The 25389-nt window shown below is 45.0% G+C and overlaps 1 protein-coding gene and 1 long non-coding RNA gene across 3 annotated transcripts in view; one reads left to right on the forward strand and one right to left on the reverse strand.

Annotated features, from left to right (window-relative positions):
- Positions 1 to 5032, reverse strand: part of ACVR2B (activin A receptor type 2B) — a 103388-nt gene extending 98356 nt beyond the window's left edge. Inside the window, exon 1 of the mRNA XM_068145945.1 lies at positions 4629 to 5032. Coding sequence (XP_068002046.1) covers positions 4629 to 4680 — 52 coding nt within the window. The 5' untranslated portion in view covers positions 4681 to 5032. The remainder of the gene's footprint in view (positions 1 to 4628) is intronic.
- A 63-nt stretch (positions 5033 to 5095) lies between these two features.
- LOC137444867 (uncharacterized) lies at positions 5096 to 15033 on the forward strand. Of its 2 annotated transcripts, XR_010988292.1 has the most exons (4): positions 5096 to 5359; positions 8597 to 8826; positions 10315 to 11305; positions 14206 to 15033. It is a non-coding gene; the product is annotated as an uncharacterized lncRNA (long non-coding RNA). The 2 variants fall into 2 exon arrangements; XR_010988291.1 differs by having other exon boundaries at positions 8597 to 11305.
- The last annotated feature ends 10356 nt before the right edge of the window (positions 15034 to 25389 follow it).

Consider the following 25389-nt stretch of genomic DNA (forward strand, 5'->3'; position numbering starts at 1 on the left):
TGCTACTAAAATCCCCTTTAACTCTGACTAACAGCAGCTTCACGTGGTCAACTCCTATTAAATTTAACAAATGCTTCTAAAAGTAGGCCCTGAAATATGACAACCAAAACACCTTCCACAAAAGGGGCCAAAAATGGAGTAACTCTGACTTTTATTCTGGTTTTAAAGTGTCCTGGCTTTCTAGGAACAGGCATCATGTGGACAGAGCACACATGACGGGTGCCCAGCCTCAAACCATCTCTTCATCCACCTCCTTCACTCTCAGTAAATTAACATAAGCATCCCTTGGCTCTTTTTTACACCTGCAACACCTCGCAGCAGAACCCACCCCACACACAGGCAGGATGCAAATCACAGCATCAAAATTCCTACACTGGTCCTGTCATCCCATCACTAACTCTCCAAAAGCTGCTGTTCCTCCATCTCAACCTGTGTGCTGGTCCTGCTTCGCAAAACTGGTGAAGCTAGGTTGATCTGCAAAGCAAGGGGTGTGTGCGTGATGGGGAAGGAAGGAAAATGGTGGGAGAGAACAAAAACAACAAAACAATAGAAAAGGAAAAAAAAAAGCTTGGGGGGAGGGAAAGAGAAAAGTGAGGTTGCCCAGTTTCTTTCTTCTCTACCATCTATTCAGTGGCAGCAGGGGAGGTCTACAACTGTTGCATCACATAAAGCACAAAAAAACCTGACAAGCATGTTTAGGCTGATGGAGACCAGAGTGGACAGGAGGCTGGTGACAGCTCAAATGCACGGCGTAAGAGACCTCTGCTTTAATTGGCCATTTCTTACTATCTCATCACTTGAGCAGGAGCAGTAGAGCCTGGATGGGCTGCTCCAAGATAAGAAATGGCAGCAATTTCAGCATGTAAATACTTTAGCTAACTACCCAGTCTCGGGTTAGACTCATTCTGGTCCAGGGATACTGAATTTTTAACCTCGCCTCATCTATAAAGACCAACACCAAAGAAAAGGTACAGGAGATGCTTTGAAACGGAGCAGGGGGGGAGAATAAAAGAGGGAGATGCTAAACCACAGGCTGTGCAGGACCTGGAGTGGTGTTTATAAATAATGCCACTAAAAATAATACACTCTGCACTTGCATCTCTAACATAGCATTTTCTTCTCCACGGAACTGTGACAATGGTTATCTCTGAGGTGCAATTATCTAGATTTGATGACAGATTAAAAAAAATATATATATCCCTAACACCTGTTCAAGAGTTTTGTGTTTTTAAAGGCCATTGCCATTAACCTTGGGCCATGCACTTCATTGTGTTTAATTAGCAAGCTAATGAAGCCAGTTTTATTCCATTTCTCAAGCACAAGAGGATAAATACAAGACAGTGAAAGGGGGAGTCCAGATCCATTTGCAGCACAGTTCACTGCTTCGTGGCATTACTTAAACTTGTACCAAAATAAAAAGCAATGCAATGGCTCAGGAAAAAAAAAAATGTGGTAGCATGCATTCTGCAAGACCAATCCTTTTACACCTTCTGTATTTTCTAAAGCTCAGAGATTAAAACATGATTTCTGAACATTTGGGCTGCAGAAAATTTGCAAACAAAAGGCTAAAAATGAACATAATGTTTGCCTCAATGAATCCTCAGTATTCCAAAAACTAAGCCTAACAGATTTTTTTTTTTTTGGGTTTTGTGGGTTTTTTGGGGTGGTTTGTTTTTTTCTTAAAGAATGGCAGCCCGTGCTTGCTTTGTTACAGCCAAGGTAGCGATGAGAAGCATCAACAATGGAGGTCAAGCGATTTTTGAAAAGCCCACCACTTTCACACAGTCCTGACATGTACACACACAAAAGACATACTCCAAACACAGCCCAGTGCAATGAATCCCAGCCACACATTGCAACTTCGGGTACTGGAGGCTTTCGTTATGTTTTGGGGAGGGGGGGTTGTTTTGTTTTGACTGAACAGCTTGAGGAAAAACTGGACGAGGAAGATCACGTTGATAAATACTCATCAATATCACAAGAAAGGCAGAAAAGGATTTAAAAGAGAGGGAGGGGTTTACAGAATTGTTGATGCCCTGATTTAATGCTTCATGGGGACCTTTCCAAAGAATCAGAATTGCGTTCATTTTCCAGGGCTTCTTCATTGTATTTTCAGGGGGTTGGAAAAAGTCAGCATAGGTATGCCCTAGCAGATTATCCTTTTCATAACATCATATATATAAGAAGCTTTCACAGTTAATTTTTAAAGCAATATTTTTCCCCCCCTCTAACTTAGATTTTTGCCACTATTTGCACACAGCCATAGGATCAGGTTAAAAAAAAAAAAAGAAAAGCAACCAAAACCAACCAACCAAACAACAAAAACAACAAAACCAGAACAACCAAAACCCCAACCCCATAACCAAAACAAAAACAACAACAAAAAACACCAACCCGGAAGCCATCTCTTTTATTGGATCACCCGAGATAAAAGGATTCCAAGATATATGGAAAGAAAATACATTGACCATAAATCTCCTTTATGCACATAATAGAATTTTCCAGCCAAGAGAGCTGTTGTGATGATAGCAACGCCGAGCACCACGAATACTGATGGCAACACACACACACACACCCACCACCAGCCCGCTCCTTCCAAAATACCTGCTTTCCCTCAGCCCTGCTATGTAAATACGAGCCTGCACAACCCCCTCTCCTAACACATGGAAACAAAGCTGCGTACAAGTGTCCCAGCGATCAGATCAAAAAGCCCAAGCTGGCTTTGCTCACCATCAAATTGACTTATTTCATTTATTTCTTATTTTTTCTTTCCCCTCTCCGTTTTTCCTGCCTGCTTCTTTTTTATTGCCTGCCTGCCTGCCCCCCCCCCTCCACTCCCCACCCCCCCTTCCCAACTCACACTTTCAGTGTGATTTAAAAAACCGTAATAAAGCGATGGCACTGTTTCTAATGCCAAAGGCAGGCGGTGGCAGCGCATATTTAATGGGCACTCGGAACAAAGGAAGCCCGGCTGCAGGAGAGCCCTGGGGCCGGCTCAGCCGCCCGCTCTTCCCGGCCTCGCCGGGCAGCCCCTTCCCCGGGGCAGGGTGGGGGGCACAACGGGAGCCCCCCTCCCCTTACACAAACACACACACACTCTCACCCGCTTTGCAATACAATGAAGCCGAGGGGAACTCCCCGGCTGCCCATCGCAGAGTGAGGAAAGGGCACGGCTGCAGCATCGCTGCCTCCCACACCCTGCTCCCGGGAAGCCTTCGGCCACAAACAGACACCCCACCCTACCCCCACCCCCCTTCGGCATCCCCCCACCCTTTCCCCCGCTAGCCTCCCCTCCGGGCTGGGAAATGGAGGTAACGTAACAAGTTACTGCCCAGCACTGGGGCGGGGGACTACAATCTCAGCCCTTGAGGCGGAGGGAGGGGGGTGTCTCACGGAGGTCGTGGTGACCAGGCAAGGGGAGGGGGGGACACGACACGAAATTGCTGTCGCCCCGGTTCCTCCTTGGGAACATGCAGCAATAATAAAAAGGAAAGGAGAAAAAATATTAATAATTTAAAATAAAAACAAGGACGTAGAGTGGGGAGCGTGGGGATTTCAAGCGTGGCTGCATTTTCAGTGCTGGGGGAGCGGGACAAAAGGGGTCTGACCCCTCCTGCGTCCTAAGGGCTGCGGGATGGGGCACCCGACTGAGAAACCCCCCGACCTCTGAGCACTGCCCTGGTGCTCCCTCCTGCTCCCCCGGCCATGCCCGGGCTTTCAACGAACTTCCACCCGTGTCCCTCAAAAAAAAGCGCTCCCCGAAGCTTGGAGCTGAAGTTTGGGGACCAGCCCAGTTCCATCAGTGAAACGGGATATACACAAAATGAACGTGATACATACAAAACAAACACACCTCTCCGCCACAAAAGCCTCCTCTCGGGAGATGCTCCCCCGGGCACCACCACCCTCCCGCACACCCCCTTTTGCCCAACTTTCTCTCAGCTCCCCGGAGCGCCAAATGGCTCGTTTCGTGCAAAAAGGCAAATCTCGACGGGACCGCGGCGACCCAGCGGGTTGCGGGCAAACTGGGGTGGGGGAAGAGTCCCATCAAGGCTGGGGGGGAGGGGTCCCCTCCACCTCCCCGGGCTACACAAGCGCAGCCCGGCAGGAGCGGGGTGCACACATGGCCACTACCTGAGCGGCTCCGCACCATTTCAGAGCAAGCCCCCAGGTCTCCTCTCGCTGCTCCCAACTTCTATCCCCTCCAGCCTCGGTAACCTCCCCGGCTTCTCTCACTCCGGCAGCACCCGCCTAGAAGTAAATGCCCATTTTTGTAAAGTTTCCTCGATATCGCGCTGTGTTTACATTGCCACTAATTCCCACAGGCTGCCTGAAGGGAACAAAAAGCAGCACGGAAAGGCTCGTCCTGCGAGCAGCGAAAAAACGGAGGGAAAGGGGGAATGAGAGGGTGAAAAGGCACAGAAAGAAATTACAGAAATCATAATAATAAAGAAAATTAAGGAGATCACAGCGCTGGGGCTATCCCCCAGTTTGCAGGCTCGCTGGTTGCCCTGTTTCTGCTCTGTTTCAGAGGGTGATTGCAAATAATTGCACGGCCCATTCAATTCTGCATTTGGAGAGACGACCGTAAGCCCGAGCGGGAGGTAAACACACTGAAATGCTCTTACCTGCACAGAAAGTTCCACAAAGCAAGGCGAAAGTCAGCCACGAAGCAATCATATTCCTTTACTTTCTTGTCCTCGTGTGCTCGTCTATCCCCAAGGGAAACAAAATAATAAAAATAAAAAGATCGAGAGAGTGAAAGAAGCGGGGAGAAGCGAGGCTCTGCCCTCTCTCTCGCTTAAAAAGAAAAAAACAAAAAAATCCTGAAAAAAAAATAAAGAAGGGGAGGGAGGGAAGGATAAAAAAAAATCGGATTTAATTCCTTCGCAGTTGCAAAATGTATCCAGTGGAGAGGAACAGCCCCAGACGGTTCGACCTGCTCCTGCCTGGCCCCGGCGTTTGCTCCCGAGCTTTCCAAGAGTTTCTTTCCCTGGGCTTTTGTGCTGGGAGCGCGGCGTGCACCACACACCGACTCCCCCTCCTCCTCCTCCTCCTCCACCTCCTCCTCCCAACCCAGCCCCTCCGGCTCCCCCAGCAGCAGGGGCGAGCACACACTCTCGTGTGCGCGCACAATCCTCCCCCCTCCCCCCCCTTCCGTTGCAATGCACGCGCAGCCCCGCGCAATGCACGCGCATCGGTGTGCAAGGAGTATCGCGGACAGACGTACATGCACGCACACACTGATACACACGGACGGACGGAGATACTCCGCAAAGCACAGAAGCTTTCAGCGCCGGCGGCAGCGAAACTTTGGAACGTTACGGACCCCGCATCCAGGACGGCTGCGGAGCGTCAGGCAAGAGTCCGCGGAGGAGGCGCGGAACGGGCGCGGAGCGGCGTCGGGAGGCTGGTGGCGTTGGGGGGCCGAGCCGCGGCATCGCGGGCTGCGCGGGGCGCGGAGCGAGGGGGCGGCGGGAGCAGAGGCTGGGGTGGGAGCTGCTATGGGCATGGGAAGGAAAAGAAGAGAGAAACAAGGCAGGAAGGAAAAAAAAAAAGGCGGGAGGGGGGAGGTTTGTTGTGGTGTTTTGTTTTTGTTTTGATATTTTTTAAATAATTAAAATATATATATATATATATAAAAAAAAAAATTCCTGAACCGAGTCCAAAATGGCTTCTAAAAAAAGGGAGAAGCCAAAGCGGAGCCAGCGGGGGAAACCCGGATGTTTGATACAAAGAGGCTGGAGGGGGGCGGAGCGGCGCGGGGGCTCCGCGGCCGCTGAGTGGGGAGCGGCGCTGCCCATCACAGCCGCGCCCCGCGAAGTAACGCGCACCGCCAGCGGGGAGTCCTAGGGGGAGGCTCCTGGGGGTCTTCGGGGAAAGAGGGTGAAGCCGACCCAACCTCTCGGGGAAAGGGGGTGACCGCCGGGGAGCTGACGCCGGCTTCCCAAGGGAGGGAGCAGCGCGGTTCCCCCCGGGGTTAGGAATAAACCGTGTCCTTGTGGAAAAAAAAAACAACAAACGTACATCCTTCTCTTCCAGGCTGGTGAGAGCGGGTTTTACCTGCCCCGGACCCCCCTGCACCCAAAAAAAAAGTCCCTGACCCCAAGATGATGCAGGAATAATGTCTCAGGAACAGGGTCCAAGGGTGCCAGGACTGTAGGGGCACCTCAGCAGAATCTCTATTGCCAGGGTTCCAGGAGTCGAACTGTCTCCACAATGTATTTTTATTCTATCTAATACGGCACTAGGGAGCATCAAAGGAATATTAAGGGGAAGGAGAACGAAGGGAAGATACTGAAGTTGGGTCATTCCCAAGACTTTGGGTTTGCAAGGTCCACTGACTCATCTGGAGAAAGGGCTGTGGCACTTGGACACTCACTGTGTGGCGGCAGGGCTCTTGCGTAGGGTGGTGGATCTCAGGTCAGCTCCCTCTGATTTGTAAGGCTGAAAATATTTCTTAAACCATTTGGCTTTTCCCTCTGGAGAGAGATAAGAGCAAATATGAATCATTCTTTTAGAAGTTTGAGAAGAGTTTGTTCCAGGAATAAATATGTCTATCATTTCACATTAAGAAGTTATCAGGAAACTTTGGGAGGCTTTTCTTTTTTTTTTTTTTTAATAAGGATTTGTAACCCCTCTGAAGCTGAAGACTTTTTAAAACAAATATAGCACTTGTGTAACAAGGTCTTAATTGTGAATGGTACAGCTGCAATAAACTGATTAACAGCATCACGCATGGCATCATACCTCATATGTTTGCTGTAAGTAAAGGGTGATACGTCGGCAGGGATATAGTGATTGAGACTTTAACCACGATACTCTTGGTGGAAAATTACAGGTAACAAGCGTAACACAACAGACAGTGCAATTTGTAAAGCTGCAAAAAATGCTAAAAAATACTTCTTTTGAGGAAAAAGCAGAAAAAAATACCCACAAAGAACTAGCACTGGGCAAGTGCGTGGGCACAGAAAAAAAGCAAGGTGGGTTAATGTCACCCAGCTAGTCAAATAAAAGACAGAAAATAAGGAGGAAATGTGTCTGTCAAAGGGATGGGTCAGGGGTGATCCCTATTTATACAGAAACAAGCACAAGCAGGATTTGGTTTGGGTTTCTTTTTCTTTGTGTGGATGCAGCACAGGCTGATATTTTCACTGGACACTTGAGGGACAAATCACAGAGTGCAGAGTGCAAAAGGCAAAGCAAAACAGTGGTCAAAGGAAAAGTAAATGTTCTGGCTATGGGTTACAGCGGCTCAGGATGCATTTGGAGCCTCAAGTGAAGAGGCAAAGAATACATCAATATTTCCTGTAAGGCTGCTTTTTAAAGTTGGAAGCAAATAATGAGCCAATATTTCTGCTTAGTTCATTCCAAAAATAAGTTCTTAAACAGCTACCAAGTGGCTGAAGTGTGGATAAAAGTGTGGGGTGATAAAATACAGCTCAGTGTTTCACTGTACCAGCATCCTCACAATTAACTGGAATGAGGCACTTAGCTCATACCAAGAGAACAGCCCTCAGGAGCGGGCAGCATGGCCAGCGCAGCAATCGGTTGGGCTGCATCCGTGCCCAGGCTGAAACGCTCCCTGGCCAACACTGCTCCTATTTTTAATCACTGCGCTATGAAAAGCCTCATTTCACAGTACCTGAATTTGTGCTTTACAGGCAGAGAGACCTGGGAGCACGTTTGTCACGCGGCTGTCATCGCTTTTGAGGAAATGGGCCCAGCACTCTTTGGATGTTGTCCTAAAGCCACCCAATAGTGTGGCCTTCTGCGCTAGGACAGCAGGCTGCTGCAGGGTGCAAGCCATGCTGCATAGAGTAAAGCCACAGAGAGCCAGACCCTGCGTAATATTTGGGATAAACCATACCCTGAGCTTTCATTTATGAAATTGCAGTCTGCCTTGCTTACATTATTTCCTGGGGAGATTTTTACCCTCCTGAAAAGCTAAAAATGCTTTCTCTGCTTGCAACATAAAAGCCCAGGAATGAGTATTGTCACTGGAGATAATGTTACAGCCTTAGCAAGATGACACTTAAAAACTTCCTCAGCCTCCAAGAATTTCGGAAATGCTGGTGAACAACAGTAGCAAGTGTTAAGAGCAGGCAGTGCTTGCAAGAAGTGCCCTTACAAGCGGTGTTTTCAAGAGCCTTTTTTCTCTTTCCAGTTATCATTGGAGCTCACACAGCTCAGACCATTTTTAAATAATTACACTTAACAAAAAACCAAAAACCCTCCTGTGCTAAAATAAATTTCAGCTCAGATGGGTTTATGCTTTGTAGTTTCATATGACACTCAATCTTACTCGTGTGACTGTTGTAACAAGTCAAATTCATGTATTTTGATACCCTGCACTTGATAAAGATACTTGGATCACTTAAGCCTGTGCAAAACTGCCGTGCTCGCATGTCATTTATCTTAAAATCCTATTGTAGCTCTCGTGAAATGTAATTTCTTCAGTGAATGGGAATTTATATTGACAGAGGTGTTATAAAACATGGAAAACACTGGGGGAAAGGGACACGACGTTTCCTTTATCTCTTCAAGTATTCACTAAGGGGGATTTATTTTTCAGCTCAGTGTTGCTTCGTTGCAGGTTACAGAGTGCTGGTGCAATTAAAGGGACCCATTTCCAGGCTGCGTAAGGAAAAATTTGCATTGCTTGCAACAGGTGAGAAATGTGTGCTGCAGCCCCAAGACAGCACAGCCACCTTGTCCAGAGGCTGCAGTGTCTGTATCAGTTCCTAGAGCTGCTGGTGGGAAATCGCTCAGCCTGAAGAAACTCCTGGGATCCCAGCCTCTGCCTTCCCCTTTCAAAATTCATGGGTAAGAATAAAACAATTTATATTCATAACCTCGTGTAAATCAATTGTCATTTTAGCTACACATTTTATTGTAATTAAGCACTTCCCAATAATAAACAGCCCACACTATGAAGCAGTTTCTTAATATAACAGTAAGCTAAGTTCTCAGTTGTAAGCAGAATTGAGAAGCTTTTAAAAGCACAGACTAGTTAGTAGAGCAGGGAAATATTGCCTGATTCTCAACTTGTGGGGGGAAAGTAGGGGGGTTGATAAAGAATTTTATCCTTATCTTCAAGAAATGCCATTGCTGTGTGGTCAATATCTCACCTGCAGAGTTTCCCAGTACGATTTTTACCCAGTATTAGCCTGACTGCTCCTGGTGGCTCTGCCTAACTGGAGGAAACAGACCTGAGACAGATTTAAACCTTCCCCAGCTTTCTGAGGACTCACTGCTGTCACCTCTCCATAATGCAGCTACAATTAACTTTGCTGGAATTTCTATATTTGAAGCAGCTTTAAATTGGAGCCTGAACTTCCAGACGTGGATGCAGATGGGCTTTGCTACTGTCTGTGTGAGCCCTTGGTTTTGCACTAAAAAAACCCACCCATGCTGACAAATCTGCCCTTTGCAGTCTGGCTTTAGGGTGGCCAGTAAAAATAGTGGCGATATGGCAGACAGAACGGGTCCTCAACTATATGAAGGTATTTTTTGATAGCTTTTCTTAGCTGCAGACTAAAGAGCAAGGCATCAAATGTTGATACATTAGGAAGGAGTATACCAAGCAAGAGGATCAGTTACTGAGATGCCCACAAACTGGCAGTTTTGCCACTCTCCAGAATTTGAACTTTTCCCTTGGTTTTCAGTTGTATCTCAATTAAAGTGTAAATAGCAGCAACTGGCACATGTCAGCTGTTGTCAGAGCCATATGCCAAAGCTTTGTTCAGGTTAGATCTCTAGCTTAGCTTTACTCATCTGTGGATTTTGTTAGGACTTCTGGGGCATAGCTCATTATTTTTACTGCTGTAAACAGCAGAGTCGTCATATAATTATTTCCCATTAAATCCAGGAGAACTTGTCTGGTCCATTGGGTGGGGAACTTAATTGCAGTAAGCCTCTGGAGGACAGTTGGCGCTGGATGGTAGTGGTACTGTTATGTAAGCCACCCCAAAAAAAGGAATCCAGGCTCTGATCCATACCCCAAAGTCATACCAGCTCACTGGGAACTAAAGCATGCCTACACTCAAGTTGGAGACTTCTATGCTCAGACAAGAAGGATTATGGCCATCATATGACTAACTCTGCAATGACAGCGTGTGCTTAATTGGTAAAGGGCTGCATTTTCTATCTTTTTATAACCCAGGACATAGTGTCACAGAATCACAAGAGTCAAAAGTATGCCTGATGTTTGAGGTTGCTTCCAGGTGTTTCCTTTATTGAGATTCATTGTACTTAAAATTACTGTGGCCACTGGCTTTGTCTTATGCCCTTAAGTGCTATTGTTTTTTTCAGTGATGAGAAACCAGCATTCAAATTCCCTTGAAACACCAGGCTGTGCTGCTCTTGCAGCTCTCAGAGGGACTTCCATGAACCTCGGGTACAAAAGCTTCAGCTGTTGCAAAGGCCCGTGGCCAGGAGTGAGGAGAAGCCCAGTACTGGTGCAAGCAGACTACAGTACCAAACTTCAGACATACATTTTAATGTTCTGTTTTCAAGCTCTCTGCCTCAGTTTCCCTGTAAAACACAACTACAGCGTTGGTGTTGCTTAGCTCCTGAAAAAATATCTATCTCACTTCTGAGCATGTGTGTTGCAGTGAAATGAAGTCAGTGTATCATAAACCCAGTGGAAGGAAGATGTTTCTACCAGATGATGGTACTTAACCACTCAGACATTACCAAGTGGCATGGCAGCAAAATCCCTTCTGCTTGAAATGTTTAAGACTGCCCGGGTGCCTGTCAGGAAAATATGCTCCCAAATTGGTGGCAGCAACACCAGAATTGCATCTTGGTAACAATCCTGGTGACTGTGACAGCTTCCAGTAATGGCAACCTATTAATCTCTTGCTCTGTGCCCATGAAGTGCTCTTTTTCCCATGAAGCACTCTGTCCTCCTTCCATTAAAAGCTGAAAGTAAATAAATATAGGTCCCATCATTTTGCTTGCATAGAGGTTATCTACAGAGCCTCAGTGTGAGATGGACAAGCAGAAAGGCGAAAGAAAATCTTCCTGTCCTTGGGGTAAGGCTAGCCAGGGAGTAATGCTGCAATCTTGGGGCTCAGAACAGTGTGTTTAGTCACTGCCCTTAGGCTGTTCCCTATCCCTATGCATTTAAGTTACCATTGCACTATACCATACAATGTAGATTTTTACCCACAGCATCTTCAACTGTTGATGTCTTACCTGAAAATGCAATGGAAGTGTTTTAAAGTGCATATGGTGGCTACAGCAGCCTTGAGCCAAAGCCTGTTATATATCCAGCTTCCTCACCTTCTTCCCTCCTCAGGTATGTGTTTGGCAGAAGATCTTTTAAATACCAGTATTTTATTTAAAAGTCTAGGATCAGGGTTTTAAAACTGATTGCAGCTAAATTGAAACAATGGGGAGGCTCATGAGGAGGTGACATGTCTCTTTGTGAAATGGCTCTGCCTAAGAACAGCATCCACATCCTTCCTGCAGCCAGGCAGACCATGCTGCAGGGTTTACTTTCACTCATCTTACCTGTGGCCTTGTGCCTCCTGACACATTCCAGGCATGTATGGAAGGACCAATAAAGTATGTCCAGGACTGTTTGGTGTATTTTTAGAGTTCGTCCCAGATTATTGGCCTTTGTCCCAGATTTCAGTGGTTAGGGTATAAGAATGCCTGGTGGGGCTGAGTGCTTCCTGCATTGCTCTCAGGAAGATATTAATCAGGAAAAATACCCTCTCAAAGAAGACAAATAATTAAGTTTTTGTGGCAAATACTCTGCTGCCATTAGCAGAAGGTGATAAACACTCAAGACCACAGTATAAATAGAGCAAGGCAGATGTACTAAACTCTAAAGTGGAACATTACTGTGTTACACAGTATTGAGTAATGAACTGGGCATCACTAGCAAGGTAGTTTTCCTTTTGTCTTTATTTGGATCAGTTTGTTTTTACACCATAATGTGTCTGTCTCTACTACTCATCCCGGGAAATGCTGGTGTAAACCACCTGGAGGGAACTTACTCCACATGCTGGCATCTGGCAATTTGCAAGTGGGGATCTAATGCTGGAAGGGATCTTCAGAACAAGAGGACACAATCTCAAGCTGTGCAAGTTTAGGCTTGAGGTGAGGAGAAAGTTCTTCCCAGAGAGAGCTGGGCTGCCCAGGGAGGTGGTGGAGTCACCATCCCTGGAGGTATTCAAGAGGGGACTGGACATGGCATTTGGTGCCATGGTTTAGTAATCATAAGGTCTTGGGTGACAGGTTGGACTTGATGATCTTTGAGGTCTTTTCCAACCTTACTGATTCTGATTCTGGTACCCTAATGCTCTTTCTCAGATCATTGCCTTAGCTTCATAGCATAGGACATGCCATGTCATAGTAAGTACAAAGAATAGCAAACAGAAATCAACCACTGGTCCACCAGTTTTGTAGAGGGACAGGAGTGACACGTTGCCAGTAAAAGTGCAGGCAAAGTCCTGCTGCATTCAGTCATGCCTATGAGAAGAACCTACTTTCCTTCCTAGCACTCCTCAGCCTTCACGTCTGGGACATTTGGGCATATTATCAGTGATAAATGTAATTATGAGTGAAAGCAGCCAGCCCTGCAGGCTGTGATGTCAGGGTATTGTGGTTCCTGACTTGGGCAGTGCTCCTCTGTAGATAGAAGAAGAACAGGACAGAAAGATTTTTGTAACCAACCTCCATTTTTTTATTTAGGTGTAGGTGTCTTGGTGTCCCCTAAACTGAAATTGTGGCCTTTGACAGGAAGACTGCCCTTCATGCCTTGATTTTCCTGGCCCTATATTTACACAACCCTCTCTTGCTTCTAAAGATCACTGATGCTGTTCTTTATCCTTTATTCCCGCTTCTTAGCACAAATGAATGGCATTTGGTGGCAAAATACCGAATGCCATTCATTTGTGTCAAGAAGCAGGAATTGGCAGCAGGGAAATTATCAGCAATCCAGCAAGCAACCAATCTGTTTTCCACTTTTTGTGGCCTATCCATGCTGTGAGATAGTGCAGAGACCCTTAGTTATTCACCTACTGTAGTTTAGATGGTTGCAAGCAGCTACTGACAGCAGACTCTAAAAGAATCCAGTAATGATGGAGAGAGGAAAAGGTGGGTTTTCAAGAGAAACAAGGATGGCATGGGACAAGAATGAGAAGGGTGAAGGACATATGGCAGGGGTACTGTTTGGGGGTATTCTGGTGGCCTGAGTTCTAGCTCAAGCTTCTTCAGGATCTCTGATAGGCTTTGCTTTACTTATCTCTTAAATCCTGATCAGAATGGGAACAACGGGCTTTATCCACAGAAGTAATTAAAATGTTGCACTCCCTGGCCGGGGAGTTAAAATCAATTTCTCAAAGACAAGATGAGGAGCAATTGGCCAGGCTGCTGCTGTGCAGAAAAAGACCCATGGCTGCGATGCTAAATCCAGTGCTGCAAAAATCCAGCAAGCCTCTTGAGATACCTGTTCAGAGGGGACATTGCAGAAGGCATGGGACAGGCTTTCCATTCGACTTGGCAGTGGCAGAGCCTTCACTCAAGAACAATTTCAATGCCAAAGGAAAGATATGACTCAGCTGGGAAAAGCCAAAATATGTGCAAAAAGAATGACTGGAAGTGTAAAAAACCCTGCCTTTGAGGAAAGGCTTGAGAGAGAGGGAGAAGTGTTTGGTCTGAAAAGGGGACCAAGCTGAGACAAGTGAGGTTGCCAAATACATGCAAGGCTGGTGTAAAGAAGGGTGGCACAACGTGTCCTTGCGCCTTCTGCAAATAGGGCAAGTAGAGGACTTCAGCTCCAGCAGGAATCATAAAATGTTTCAGTTGGAAAAGACATCTGACTCCAGCCATTGACCTACCACCACCATGGACATTAAACCATGTCCCAAAGTGCCATGTCTAACATGTTTTGAACTCCAGGAAAGGTGACTCCACCACCTCCCAGGGCAGCCTAATCCAATGCCTGACCACTCCGTCATTAAATAATATCTTTTCTAGTATACAATCTAAACATTGTCTGATTTAGGTAAGAGACCAGGGAAAAGTTTCCAGTGCTGTGGATAGTTCAGGGGCATTCAGGTTATTGTGAAATTGTCACTGCAGGAAAGTGCTAGACAAAGATCTTGTAAGAAGGGTTGAGGTAACTGTTGATTGTACTGGGGGTCTCTTAAATGGCTTTATTCAACTTTCTTTTCCTACTTCCTGCAGTGGCCACTGAAATCATTGGAGTTCAGCACTTCAGCATTTGGGAAGAGCTGCCACAATGGTGATCCCCTGTTTGCCATCAAGGAGACTGCAAGGGCAATAATGTGCATATTTAGCTCTGAGGATTGTAGGGGTACAGAAACAAGCCAAGAAGGAAGTGTGGCTTAACTTTAGAGCTTGGTTATTCTAGAGCATTAAAAATCCAGCTGTTCTTTGACAAGGAAATGCTGCACCTGAGTGAAGCTGTTCCCTGTGAAATACTGCAAAGAAATCTCAGTTGTGTTTAGTGTTGGAGAGGCACAAAGGAAATCTCATTAGAACCCACTGACCAATGATCTGTTGTAATGGGAGCAGGAGCAATTGTGAACTCTTGGGAAAATAGTGCATCTCTGTTCTGTCCCTGTCCTCACTCTCTGCTGCTACTTTAGGACATGGATTTCCTGAGAGAAGGATCTGTGCCTTCCTGCCCAGTTAGCTCTTAAGCATCACATTTTATTTGCCAGGAGACTTGAACAATGAGCAGCAAACACTTGGTCTTATTTTAAACACATGGAAACTGCAGTACAGAGAAATAAAATTACTTGTGCAGAGTCACAGAGCAATTTTGCAGCAGGGCTAGGACCAGAACCCAGTTCCCTTGCTCCCAAACCCATGTGCCAGCCTTCAGCTCTTCATTGACCTTTAATTTTAATCATTTTCCATGGAACTCTGTTGGCCTCTTCCAGCTGACTTCCATGGGAGTAATGCCAGCTATCACATGAAGTCACTGGGAATATCAATGCAAAAGAAGCCAATATTAGATGCAAAAAATCATAAATAAATAAAAGAAAAGACCTGATGGAAAGGGAAAAATTGTTTTTACCCAGAAAAGGAGTAAGTTCTAGTTGTCTCTTCCATAATATCATTACCCCTTTAATTTGTGCCTGGTCATAATTAAAGAAAAAAAAAAAAAGATTGCTAATATTAATAGTTGAAATGAATCTTGAATTTTATAATAGTGGAGGAAATGAAAGGACCAAAGTAATATTGTGTTGTTAACTGAGATTTTAATAATGATTCTGTCCTCAGTTGGTGCATTTATTCCACGGGAAGTAAATCATTAATGAAGAGGTGGGGAAAACAGTTTCATGGTGATGGATTTTTGAAAGAAAAGTTTAATTTCACTTCACTTCTGGAAGCTCTGAAATATGCCTGCAGCTCTCAAACTGAAAGATAAACACCTCAAAACTGGTCCACAAAGGTGGGATTTATCTGAGTGGCTAAGAGTCCCTGGGCTAGGATGGAGCAATAGACATGGCTTCTCTCTGAGAGAGCTGGGGGAAGAGGAAGAAGTAGGTTAGAGATACTGGTTTTGATGGAAGAAGGAAGGTTTTAAAGTTTACTCTTGATTGGTTGCGTTCTCATAGCTTCTTCTGAATGATGCCTGGAAAGCAGTAGGGACATTGTCCTCACTCTAAATCAGAAGACTTGTAACTGGGCTCATCATACAGTTTCTGTGAACTTGTGCAAGTTCTCTTCCTGCCATGACTTTTGCAGGGTATGGATGGACTCAAACCACTCTCAGTGGTGTGATGGTGTTTGACTGCCAAGCTGACAAAAGACCTGTTGACCTACCCACCACTATCTTCAACCACCTCCAAGGAGTCCCAAATAAAGGGCTCCATGGAGCAGCATCTCATTTCACACCAAGGTCCCTGATTGAAAGTGCCAAGCATAGGGAGGATCATGTTCTCACAGTGGAGGAGAAGAAAAATATGTCTCTAGTTGGGATTTAGTGCCTAAGAAGAAGCAAATATGAAACATGCATGCCTGTGTGTTCATGATTTCTTAATGAGCACAGCACCTCAACAATGAATGTAGAGATTTGCAAATTTAATGGCATTTCCGTATTTAAATCAATAAAGAGACCTAAACATTAAACAACATGTGAGAACCTGGAGTGTCACCACAAAAATTAAGACTGTGTAATTAAAAGTACAATGCAATTTATTTTTACATCATTCTTCATTCAAATCAGCAAATCTTATTACTTGCCCCAAAAATGTAAAGCAGGCTGCACAGTAATTCAACAGATGAAGACAGAGTGACTATTGCAAAACCTCTGTTTCTTGGTCCCTTAGATCTGGCAGCAGTCATGATTTAATATTTAACTACAGTAATAGGTTATGCTGCTGAAGAAAAGTGCATTAATTACTATGGGAAACCTATATATATGTATAATTAAGAAGAAGAGGACAATCTTTCTTACTGACTGGGAAAAATAAAACTATGTAAAAGGAAATGAAGGATGAAAAAATTGAAGACACCCAAATATTATTAAACATGGTCTGTGCAGGGTAGAAAACACATTTCTAGAGTTGCTGGGGGATGTGGGTTTGAATCTGGCTGGAGACCACACTAAAGCTCCTCTCCAGTGTCTCACCCACTGGAAGGACCTTCTAATTAGCTGTTGCACAGGGAGCTGGGTTTGCTTTCAATTCTGCTCGACATGTCCATACAGAGTCAGCCTCTGTCTGAAACAACAGGCCAAGAGCTTGACATTGCACTGCATTGCTGCGTACAGTGCAGGCAACAAAATAATTACCTCAGTAGTTGCCACCCTTCCTAAAAAGGTGCAGGGGACACGTGTAAGAAAGCAGTCCTGTGTTCCAAACCATGCAAGACATCATGCCTGCAGACACCATAGGGATGAATTGCCATGGGCAGATATAAATCTGCCTTTTGACCAGCCACAGCTCTTTAATTTAAATCATAGAATCATATGGAAAAAACCTTAAAATCGTTGAGTCCAACCATAACCTATCTATCTCCCTATACACAACTGTTAGACCATGTCCCTAAACACCTCATTCAAACATCTTTTAAACACCTCCAGGTGACTCTACCACTTCCCTGGACAGCCTGTTCCAGTGCCTGGTGACCCTTTGGGTAAAGATGTTTTTCCTAGGCTCTAATATAACTATCCCCTGCTGCGACCTGAGGCTGTTTCCTTTTGTCCTATCATTTATTACCTGGGAGAAGAGGCTGGCCCCCACCCAGCTACAACTTCCTTTCAGGTAGTTAGAGCAATGAGTTCTCCCCTCAGCCTCCTCCAGGCTGGACAAGCCCATCTCCCTCAGCTGCTCCTCACAGGACTTGTGTTCAAGACCCTTCACCAGCGTTGCCGGCATGAACCTTTCTGTGTGAAATACCCACCACCTTAGCTCCAGCTAAGGGCATCTCTTGACTTTGTCCCCAAGTAGCTGCCAGAAGGGGTTGCCTTTACAGGATCCCCAGAGATGCAGTGGCAGCCAAAAATGGTAGGAGGTGTTTGACCATTTTTCCCAGCTGTGAAACTAGATGGGCCTGTGCATGGTTTTGTCATTGCTGGGACTGAGTTCTGGGGCTGTGATTTTCAGCTTTCATCTCAATTTGGAATAAAGGTGTGGTTATTTCATGAGCATTTTCCCATCTCTATTTTCTGCCCAGCTTTACTGCATTCATTCCTAAAGATCCCACTGCTATCAAAATGTCTATGGATGATAAAAAGAAGGGAGGGGATGCCTGAGGGTCAACAGCTACACTAAGTGTTTGGACAAATACATGCAGTTTAATTACTTCAGCTGATAGCAGTATTAATGCCTCTCCAAGCCAGAAGTTATCCTTTGATCACTTATATTTACTTCACATATAAAGTAGACTACAGCAATTTGGCCAGTTATCTTGTACTGAATCCAATAACTTGTACATCATTAATATCTCCAAATATGAAAAATTAGTAGTATAAATTTTGCACAGCCCTTCCAGGATTACAAATCTTCATCAAAGGCAAGAGGAATTGTCTGAGGAATAAGAACTTCAAGATTCATTGAGTGCATGCTGTGCCAGAGAGGAAGAAACTAAGTGAAATCTGTGCGACAAATGATGCTATTACAGACATGTGCTTGCCCAGAAAGCCAGAGAAAGGGCACTGCACCACCTCAGCTGTATTTTGGTGTTATTACTGACACTAGAGTTGCACAGCTCTTTACTCGAAGGGAAGCATGTTCTCCTGTCTAGCCTTCACCTGTAGGAAACAAGGCTGCAAAGCAAAGAGCATAGGCAGGGATTGTTTGAAGGGAAGGTTGTTTGACTGGAGGTTATTTTGCAGAAGAGAAACATCTGAGCAGTAATGCCTTTTGATTAGCAAAGAATTTTTATGCTGAACCTTGCAAAACACACAAGGATTAATCATGAAGGGTGTCACATAGACCATGTGTACGGTATCTACACAAGGGTTGCAGAAGTAGCCTCTAGTTATAAAAATAAGCAAAGATTAAATGCACTCTCTGAGGGAAAGATAGAAGGGGGTTTTATGTGGTAGCATCTGAAGGCTGTTGTATTGAGACATGCCATGCTGTACATCCTCTACTAATCCAGGATCTGTAGACTTAAGAACTTTGTATAGTCTAGCCTGAGCTCCAGCACAACCAGACACCCAGGAATGATGCAATCCCAATGCACAGCTCCCATACTCCATTTTGAGTCGTGGCTGTCAGTCATGTGGGGTTGAGGTCTGGGGACACATGGGGGAGCCTGGCACTATTGATCAAAGGTGGTACATTTTAGCTACCTGAGTGTGGAACTGCTACTCTGCCTCTGGCATCCTTCAACCCAAATGTAACTCTCTTGCATGAAAGGACACAGGGCAAGCTGCACTAGCAAATGCCTGAGGTGCACAAAGAGCATCAGGGTGGGGAAAAGTCCTGAGGGCAGTAGTGGGATTAAACTCACCTCATTTCATACATTTACAGAGTAGACTTCTAAATGTGAGCTGTCACGCTGGGCTTTCCAGGCAGCAAGAAGAACTAAGAGTTTTTTATGATACAATTCATCTGTTCTGTTTTAACCATCTACTTTAGGAAGAAATGGAACACCATAGACTCCCTTGACTGTATTGACTGGCTCTCCATTTACTGGCAAGGAAGCCTCAAGTGTAGATTTCTGCTTTAGTTGGTTGAATTTAGCAAGTGCCCACAGTGTAAGACTTGGCTGCTCTGAACAGCTCAGATTGTGGCATTTCTGTCAATAACTTGTGTGGCAAGCACAGTGTTTCTGGAGAATTGACATCCATCAGGAGGAGTTTGCAATATAAGCAGACGAAAGAAATAGCAGGTGGAAAACAGGTGCCCCATGATCAGCAGGAAAGAAAGTCTGTGCCTCCTGCACCATGTTCATCAAACTCTGTGTCTCTAGTGCAGCAGCTCTGCATTTCTTCACAGGCACTGTTTCAGGTACAGTCTAACCATGCTTATGATGAGTTTATGATGATTGCTGTCATCACACTCTCTCTCCAAACTGAAGAGGTCCTGCTGAAGCCATGTCTCGTCCCAAACTTTATCCTCAGTGCATCAGCCACTTCTGAGAAAGTCTTGGGTCATGAGAAGAGAAACTGCCTGGATCGTCACAGAAAGCATAAACTGGGAAGAGGGATGAAAGCATTCGTCTATAGGAGGGTATGCCATTAAAAGCAAAATCCAGCCTACACATGTAAGAGTGGCAGCCTCCACAGTGTGCTGTGTGTCCACACGCCTAGCCTGTTGTTCCAGAAACTCCATCTCCCTTCGGCTCTGATCACTCTCCACTGTTTGCAGTCTGTGTGTGGTGACGTGCATGGAATATTACTATGAAAATGTGCATTCTTGTTAATAGGTATAGTTTAGGATGATTGTTAGCAGAGCATAAGGCCTTATTGATTGAAAGTGGCATATGGCAAGGATGTATAATGATTCACTTTGGCTGCTAGTTTGAAATCCTATTCACGGGTGGAAAAAAAAGATCCCCCGCTCTCCTTTGCAGTCAGGCTTCATTCTTTCTGCAGCATGTTTTTCAGACCAGGCCATTTTGCAAGTGATTCGTAAGAGAGATTTCCTGCTCTCCTGGGTGTGTGCTCAAAGCTCTTTTCAGTCCTGCAAGGGCAGGTCACAGGAACAAAAGCTGAAGTTATCATATGCCTCCCTTTGAGGGAAAGGTTTGGTCGCCTTGCAGCTCTCTCCTCTGAAATTCTTTTTCAGGGCATTTAGTGTTTATGAAAGGTTGTGGACTTGAGAACCTGATGCCTGGTAAAATGCCAGGGAGAGGTATGGCCCAAGCAATGCCCTTTACCAGCAGCACACCTCGGTGCCTGGTGAGAGTGTTTGTGAATCCCACACCTGTGGCAACAGCCTCATGAAAATGGTTTTGACATTTTTACCAATTGCAGTTTTGAAAGAGGAAGCTGCCAGTGTTCCAGCAAGCTGCAGTAAAGGTGAGTGAGTGCTTCTCTGGATCCAGCTCCTCTCCACCAGCAGGAAAAAGAAGCATGTTCCTACTTGGCATTAGCAAACACAGAATAATTAACCTGAAGTAAAATCTCAGTGAAGGCAAAGCAGGCAAAGTATTAATACAAGTGAACTGACAGAGATAAGCCTTGAGGACCTCATCCATCTTCCTCCTGTGTTAGCAGGTCCAAGTGAAGCTTGAGTTGTCTCACCTGGTTTGCCATGTTTAGACTGACAAGGTAAGCAGGGACCTTGTGGCTGGGTAAAGGTGGCACTTTGTGTGTCCTGAATGCGCCCCCTGCCACATCACTGATGCTCCCAAGGAATGTGTTGAACCCCAGGAGAGGTGTCCTGAAGGATGACACCTCAGAGTGACCCTGCCCCAGTGCTTGATAGCAAATTTGGCTGCAATTGATGGTGATACTAAGCCCAGAACCTACTTCTTCACCATTGCCAGGAGGGCAGTGCAGGGAAGGGTTTTGCTAGGTTGGCTGAACAGGAAAAAAGAGAGGTGATCCCAGCAATCCCTCAGAGTTCTTGCAACCTCCACCATGCAGCAAAATCCTACACAGACTGGTCCTAACCCACCACTGAATCAGCTTATCTGGGAAGATAATTGATGGAAGGAAAGAGTGTGACCTCTGCCCTGCAAACCTCCCTGACCTTTATCTGGCTAATTTAATAGCATGATGTTCAGTGATACCTGAATATTCCTGTTGGCAACAGCACCACAGACAATTCAAGTGGCACTGCCCTCGCTACTGGAGGTACAGACCTTATGTTGCTCCACCAGCAGATAGAGTGCGACTGTCGTATGTCTCTTATGGGAACCGATGCTTTCCAGGAATTACTTATGAAGAATTAAGTAACCCATAGGACTGTCCTCCAGAAGCCCTGGGCTTGCTACACTACCTCACATGATTCTTCTTTTTCCAGAGAGATACTTTTTCAGGATGGTCTTGAGGATTTGCCTGTGGTAGGCAAAACAGAGCTCCCTTGAATAAAACAGCTCTGAACAAGCAAATAAACCGAATGCCTTTCATTATACCTGTCACCAGTTTATTTACTCTGTGGCCTCTTTCTGCCATAAAAGTCTTGAGTGATTTCAGCATACTAAAACATCTGCACTCATATTCAGAAAATAACAGCAACTGCCAATGTATGAACTCACCATTTTCTCAGAACGCCTATTGTTCAGTGTCTGACCCTTATTGTTTCTCCTCTCCTGCGAGTGGTTTACAATGAAATCCACTTTATTTACAGTGGAAAGCAAAATATGTTGGAGCAAGACAATCGACTATAAGCCTGCAGTCGATGACAGCTTATTTTTGTGCATGCTAAAATGTAGTCATTTCTTGCATTCATTGAAATCAGTGGCAAGATTCCCAGTTGGAGGTGTCTGCTCAGTCTTGTGCCAAATCATGGAATCCTGCTAAGTGTAAGCTCGTACACCTTACCATGCACCTTCTAAAACCAGATCCAGCATGCACAGGCTATCTTTTCACAGGCTCCAAGAGCCAGTCTACAGTGGGCACTACCAATTTCAGACCTTGTACTAGAACAATACTTAAGCATTGCTCAACTGGTTTGCTGATTAGGAACCTTTGTAAGATACTGAACTGTTGACAGGTGAATCATCTCTGTCCCACAGTATCTCAGTCTTTACTCTTGGTTTGTGGCCAGCTTCACTCCCACTGAAGGCCTTTCTTATATAGTTTTCCAGTGAATGCTTTCCATGGGGTCATCACATCTCAGAGATAAACACTGAAAAGCTGAAGCACGCTATTAAGCTTCTTAAAACATTAGAAAGACAATCATTTTGACAGAACAGATGTTAATCACACTTCTATAAAAGCTTTTCATCTTCAAAGCATTTAACCAACATTAATTACATGTAATTGGCTTTTCCACATACGTCATGCAAAACACACCTTTCATGTCACTTGTCACTGCTATCTTACCTGGCATCACTGAGAGAAAGCTGTGCCTCTTCAGTGCAGTGCCTCTTCCTCAAGCTAGCTGAGGCTTCATCTTGCAGATCACAAAGGGCAACATTTAAAGCAGCAGTTGCACAGAATATAGGCTCTGCAGCAGAACTGAGAGATCTGTGGCAAAAAAATAAATAATATCATCCCACTTGGGTGCCTGCAAAGTTGTAAGCATCTCCATTTCCCTGGCATAAGTTTCTGGGGAGACATTTTGGAGTTTTGCTGTTCCCCATGCCTGGGGATATTCATGTCTTCACTAAGGCCCTCCAGGTCCCACATTCATACCCTGCTGTCCACAGGCACTGCTGCTTGCCTGAAATGACCAGGATGCCTTAACCAGAAGGCAAGATACTTCCTGGATTCCAGCAGTGCTGTGTTTGAAAGGGTACAGTGAAAAAGAGAGGATCACATTTTCCATAGTAACCTCATCTTCCAGTGCTTACCCCAGAAGCTGAAACTTGGGTCCATTCCCTTCCTCTGCCTGAGGAGACCTGAAACCCTGATCTGCCAGCACCCTGTCATGCTTTTCTTGCATGACCTTTTCACTGAAACAACTGCCACATTCAGCCACAAGCTACTTGAAAAATTTAAGATTTTTATTCCAATTTATAGCATGTGGGACAAAAAGAAAGAAAATTCTTCCCAGAACTGTCAGGATTCAGCTAGGAAATATGAATTCCATGTGTCCTTGGAAGAGCTGGCTAGCATTCAGGTTCCCTAGTGCTCCCTGCTGAAAGAAAAGGATTTTGGAAGCCTTAGTTCCCTGGACCCCACCCTCCAAGAAAGAAAAAAACAAAAAACAAACCACCAAACCCACCAAACCAAACCCAAATCCACCAAAAAGGATCAATCAAGAAACATTCTGAGAAAAGAAAAAAACAAATTGCATACAGGCACAAGATCACAGGGAATGGTTCCTGGAGATGAGCAGTGGATGGAGGCTAATGTTCAAAAGAGGTAAAAAGCCAAACCCAAGCACTATCTGTGATCAGTAGCAACACCCAGGCCAGAGCCATAGGACCTTTCCTATCAGAGATCAGAGCAAATCTCTGTTTGGCTGTCTCTCACAAGGCAATATTGAAGGTGGTATTACACTGGTTTTCATATTGAATGTAGCACCATTTACAATCTGATTGTCCCTGTTCATAGGTGTAGCTAATAGAGCTAAAAAATACGCTGTGAGTTCAATGGCTCATAAACAGATGAAGGCTCCATCTGGTGCTCCTGCATTGTGTTGTAGTAAATAAAGGTGATTTCCCAAAAGCCCAGGAAATTCTTGACTTTTATTCTTAACTTTTATTCTTAACCCTAGATGCTACAAAGGCCAGAGACTGAATTGTCCACAGAGCTGTTTTAGAATAGAATTAACCAGGTTGGAAGAGACCTTTGAGATCATCGAGTACAACCTATCATCCAACACTATCTAATCAATTAAACCATGGCACCAAGCACCCCATCCAGTCTCTTCCTAAATAACTCCAGTGATGGTAGCTCCACCATCTCCCTGGGCAGCCCATTCCAATGGGCAATCACTCTATGAAGAACTTCTTCCTAACATCCAGCTTAAACCTCCCCTGGTGCAGCTTGAGACTGTGTCCTCTTGTTCTGGTGCTGGTTGCCTGGGAGAAGACGGTCTGGGATAGTAAGTTGCAAACCCCTCAAACTGTCTTGTACACTGAAAGACTCTCCATCTTTCATTAACATGCATTAGAGAGAGAGAGAGAGAGAGAGCTGCACTATGGTACGGTCAGGATGAGCAGGAAAACAGTCCTGCTGTGCAGAAGAGAACTCAAGGAGCTCAGGGACCTAACCTCAAATCATAGGAACGCAGATATTTAGAAAAGCATTTAAGTGGCAGGTTCCAGTGCAATCCATAATTGTGCTCATAAATCAACAAGATCCTTTAAAAATCCTACACAGTGTCACCTGCCCTTGGTAGCTGGAGTGGCTGTTTATTTTGCAGACATCTTCACAATTTGTTTCTCAAGATTGTAATTCTGTTAGTGGTAACACAGTCCTGTCAGACTACTCTCACCCTTGAAGTTAAGTAAATGGTTAAGTGCTTTATTGGTTCAGAACTAGAAGACTCTCCACCTTGCAGGACTGAGCCCTGCAATCTATTCATATTTCCTTTTCAACTTCTACAAGTAACCCCAAAGAGGCTGGGAACTGTAAGTGCAAAGTTAAGGGAGATGACTGTGGCAATTGCTGAATGACAAGAGCATTTAAAAGAAATGTCAAGAGTCTGTGGGCTGCAAGCTTTTATGTTTCAAGGAGAAACAAGAAGAAAGGAGGGACAATAAATCAAACACAACAGCTTAGCATGCTCCATGTCTGAGATTTAACCTCTTGAAAGCCATGTCCCCAACACAGCGTGGGCCACACTCCTTTGATCAGGTCCATTATATTCTGCGAAGGGATGGAAGCAGCAGGGTGGGCTCCCCCACACAAGCTCAGGGCCCATGCATGCTAGGCTTTGCTTGACATGTGCTATGCATTTATGGGTTAACATCAAACATGAGCTGATTTATAATTTTTAATCAAAAAAGGATTATAACCTAATAAATCCTAATAGCAATTTCTGTCTGGAGGTTGTGTGCTGTAGTCCTCTAATATACTGGTTGCCTTGCTCTCCTGAGCCTGGAAGATGGGGTGAAGTTTTTTACTTGGCAGTAAGCTCTTTCTTGGAAATGTTTAAATGTGTCAATACCCTCAAAGCACCATGATGCAAATGGCCATCCCCTTGGATGGAGCCTTTCCTGCTATTACACGTTTTGAAGTACCTAGACAGCAACATCCTGGGAAGCTTGGAGCATCCCTGTGTACTGTGTATCTCTGGTCTCACTTTCAAAGGCCAAGTACTGCTGGTTGAGGGCTAATTATTGGCAGTTAGCTAGCTGGATCTAAGCAGTAAACGTATC

The sequence above is a fragment of the Melanerpes formicivorus genome, unplaced genomic scaffold (assembly GCF_026170545.1).
Source record: "Melanerpes formicivorus ecotype bairdi unplaced genomic scaffold, bMelFor1.0.p_v2 SCAF_13, whole genome shotgun sequence".
In the NCBI taxonomy this organism is placed as follows: domain Eukaryota; kingdom Metazoa; phylum Chordata; class Aves; order Piciformes; family Picidae; genus Melanerpes; species Melanerpes formicivorus.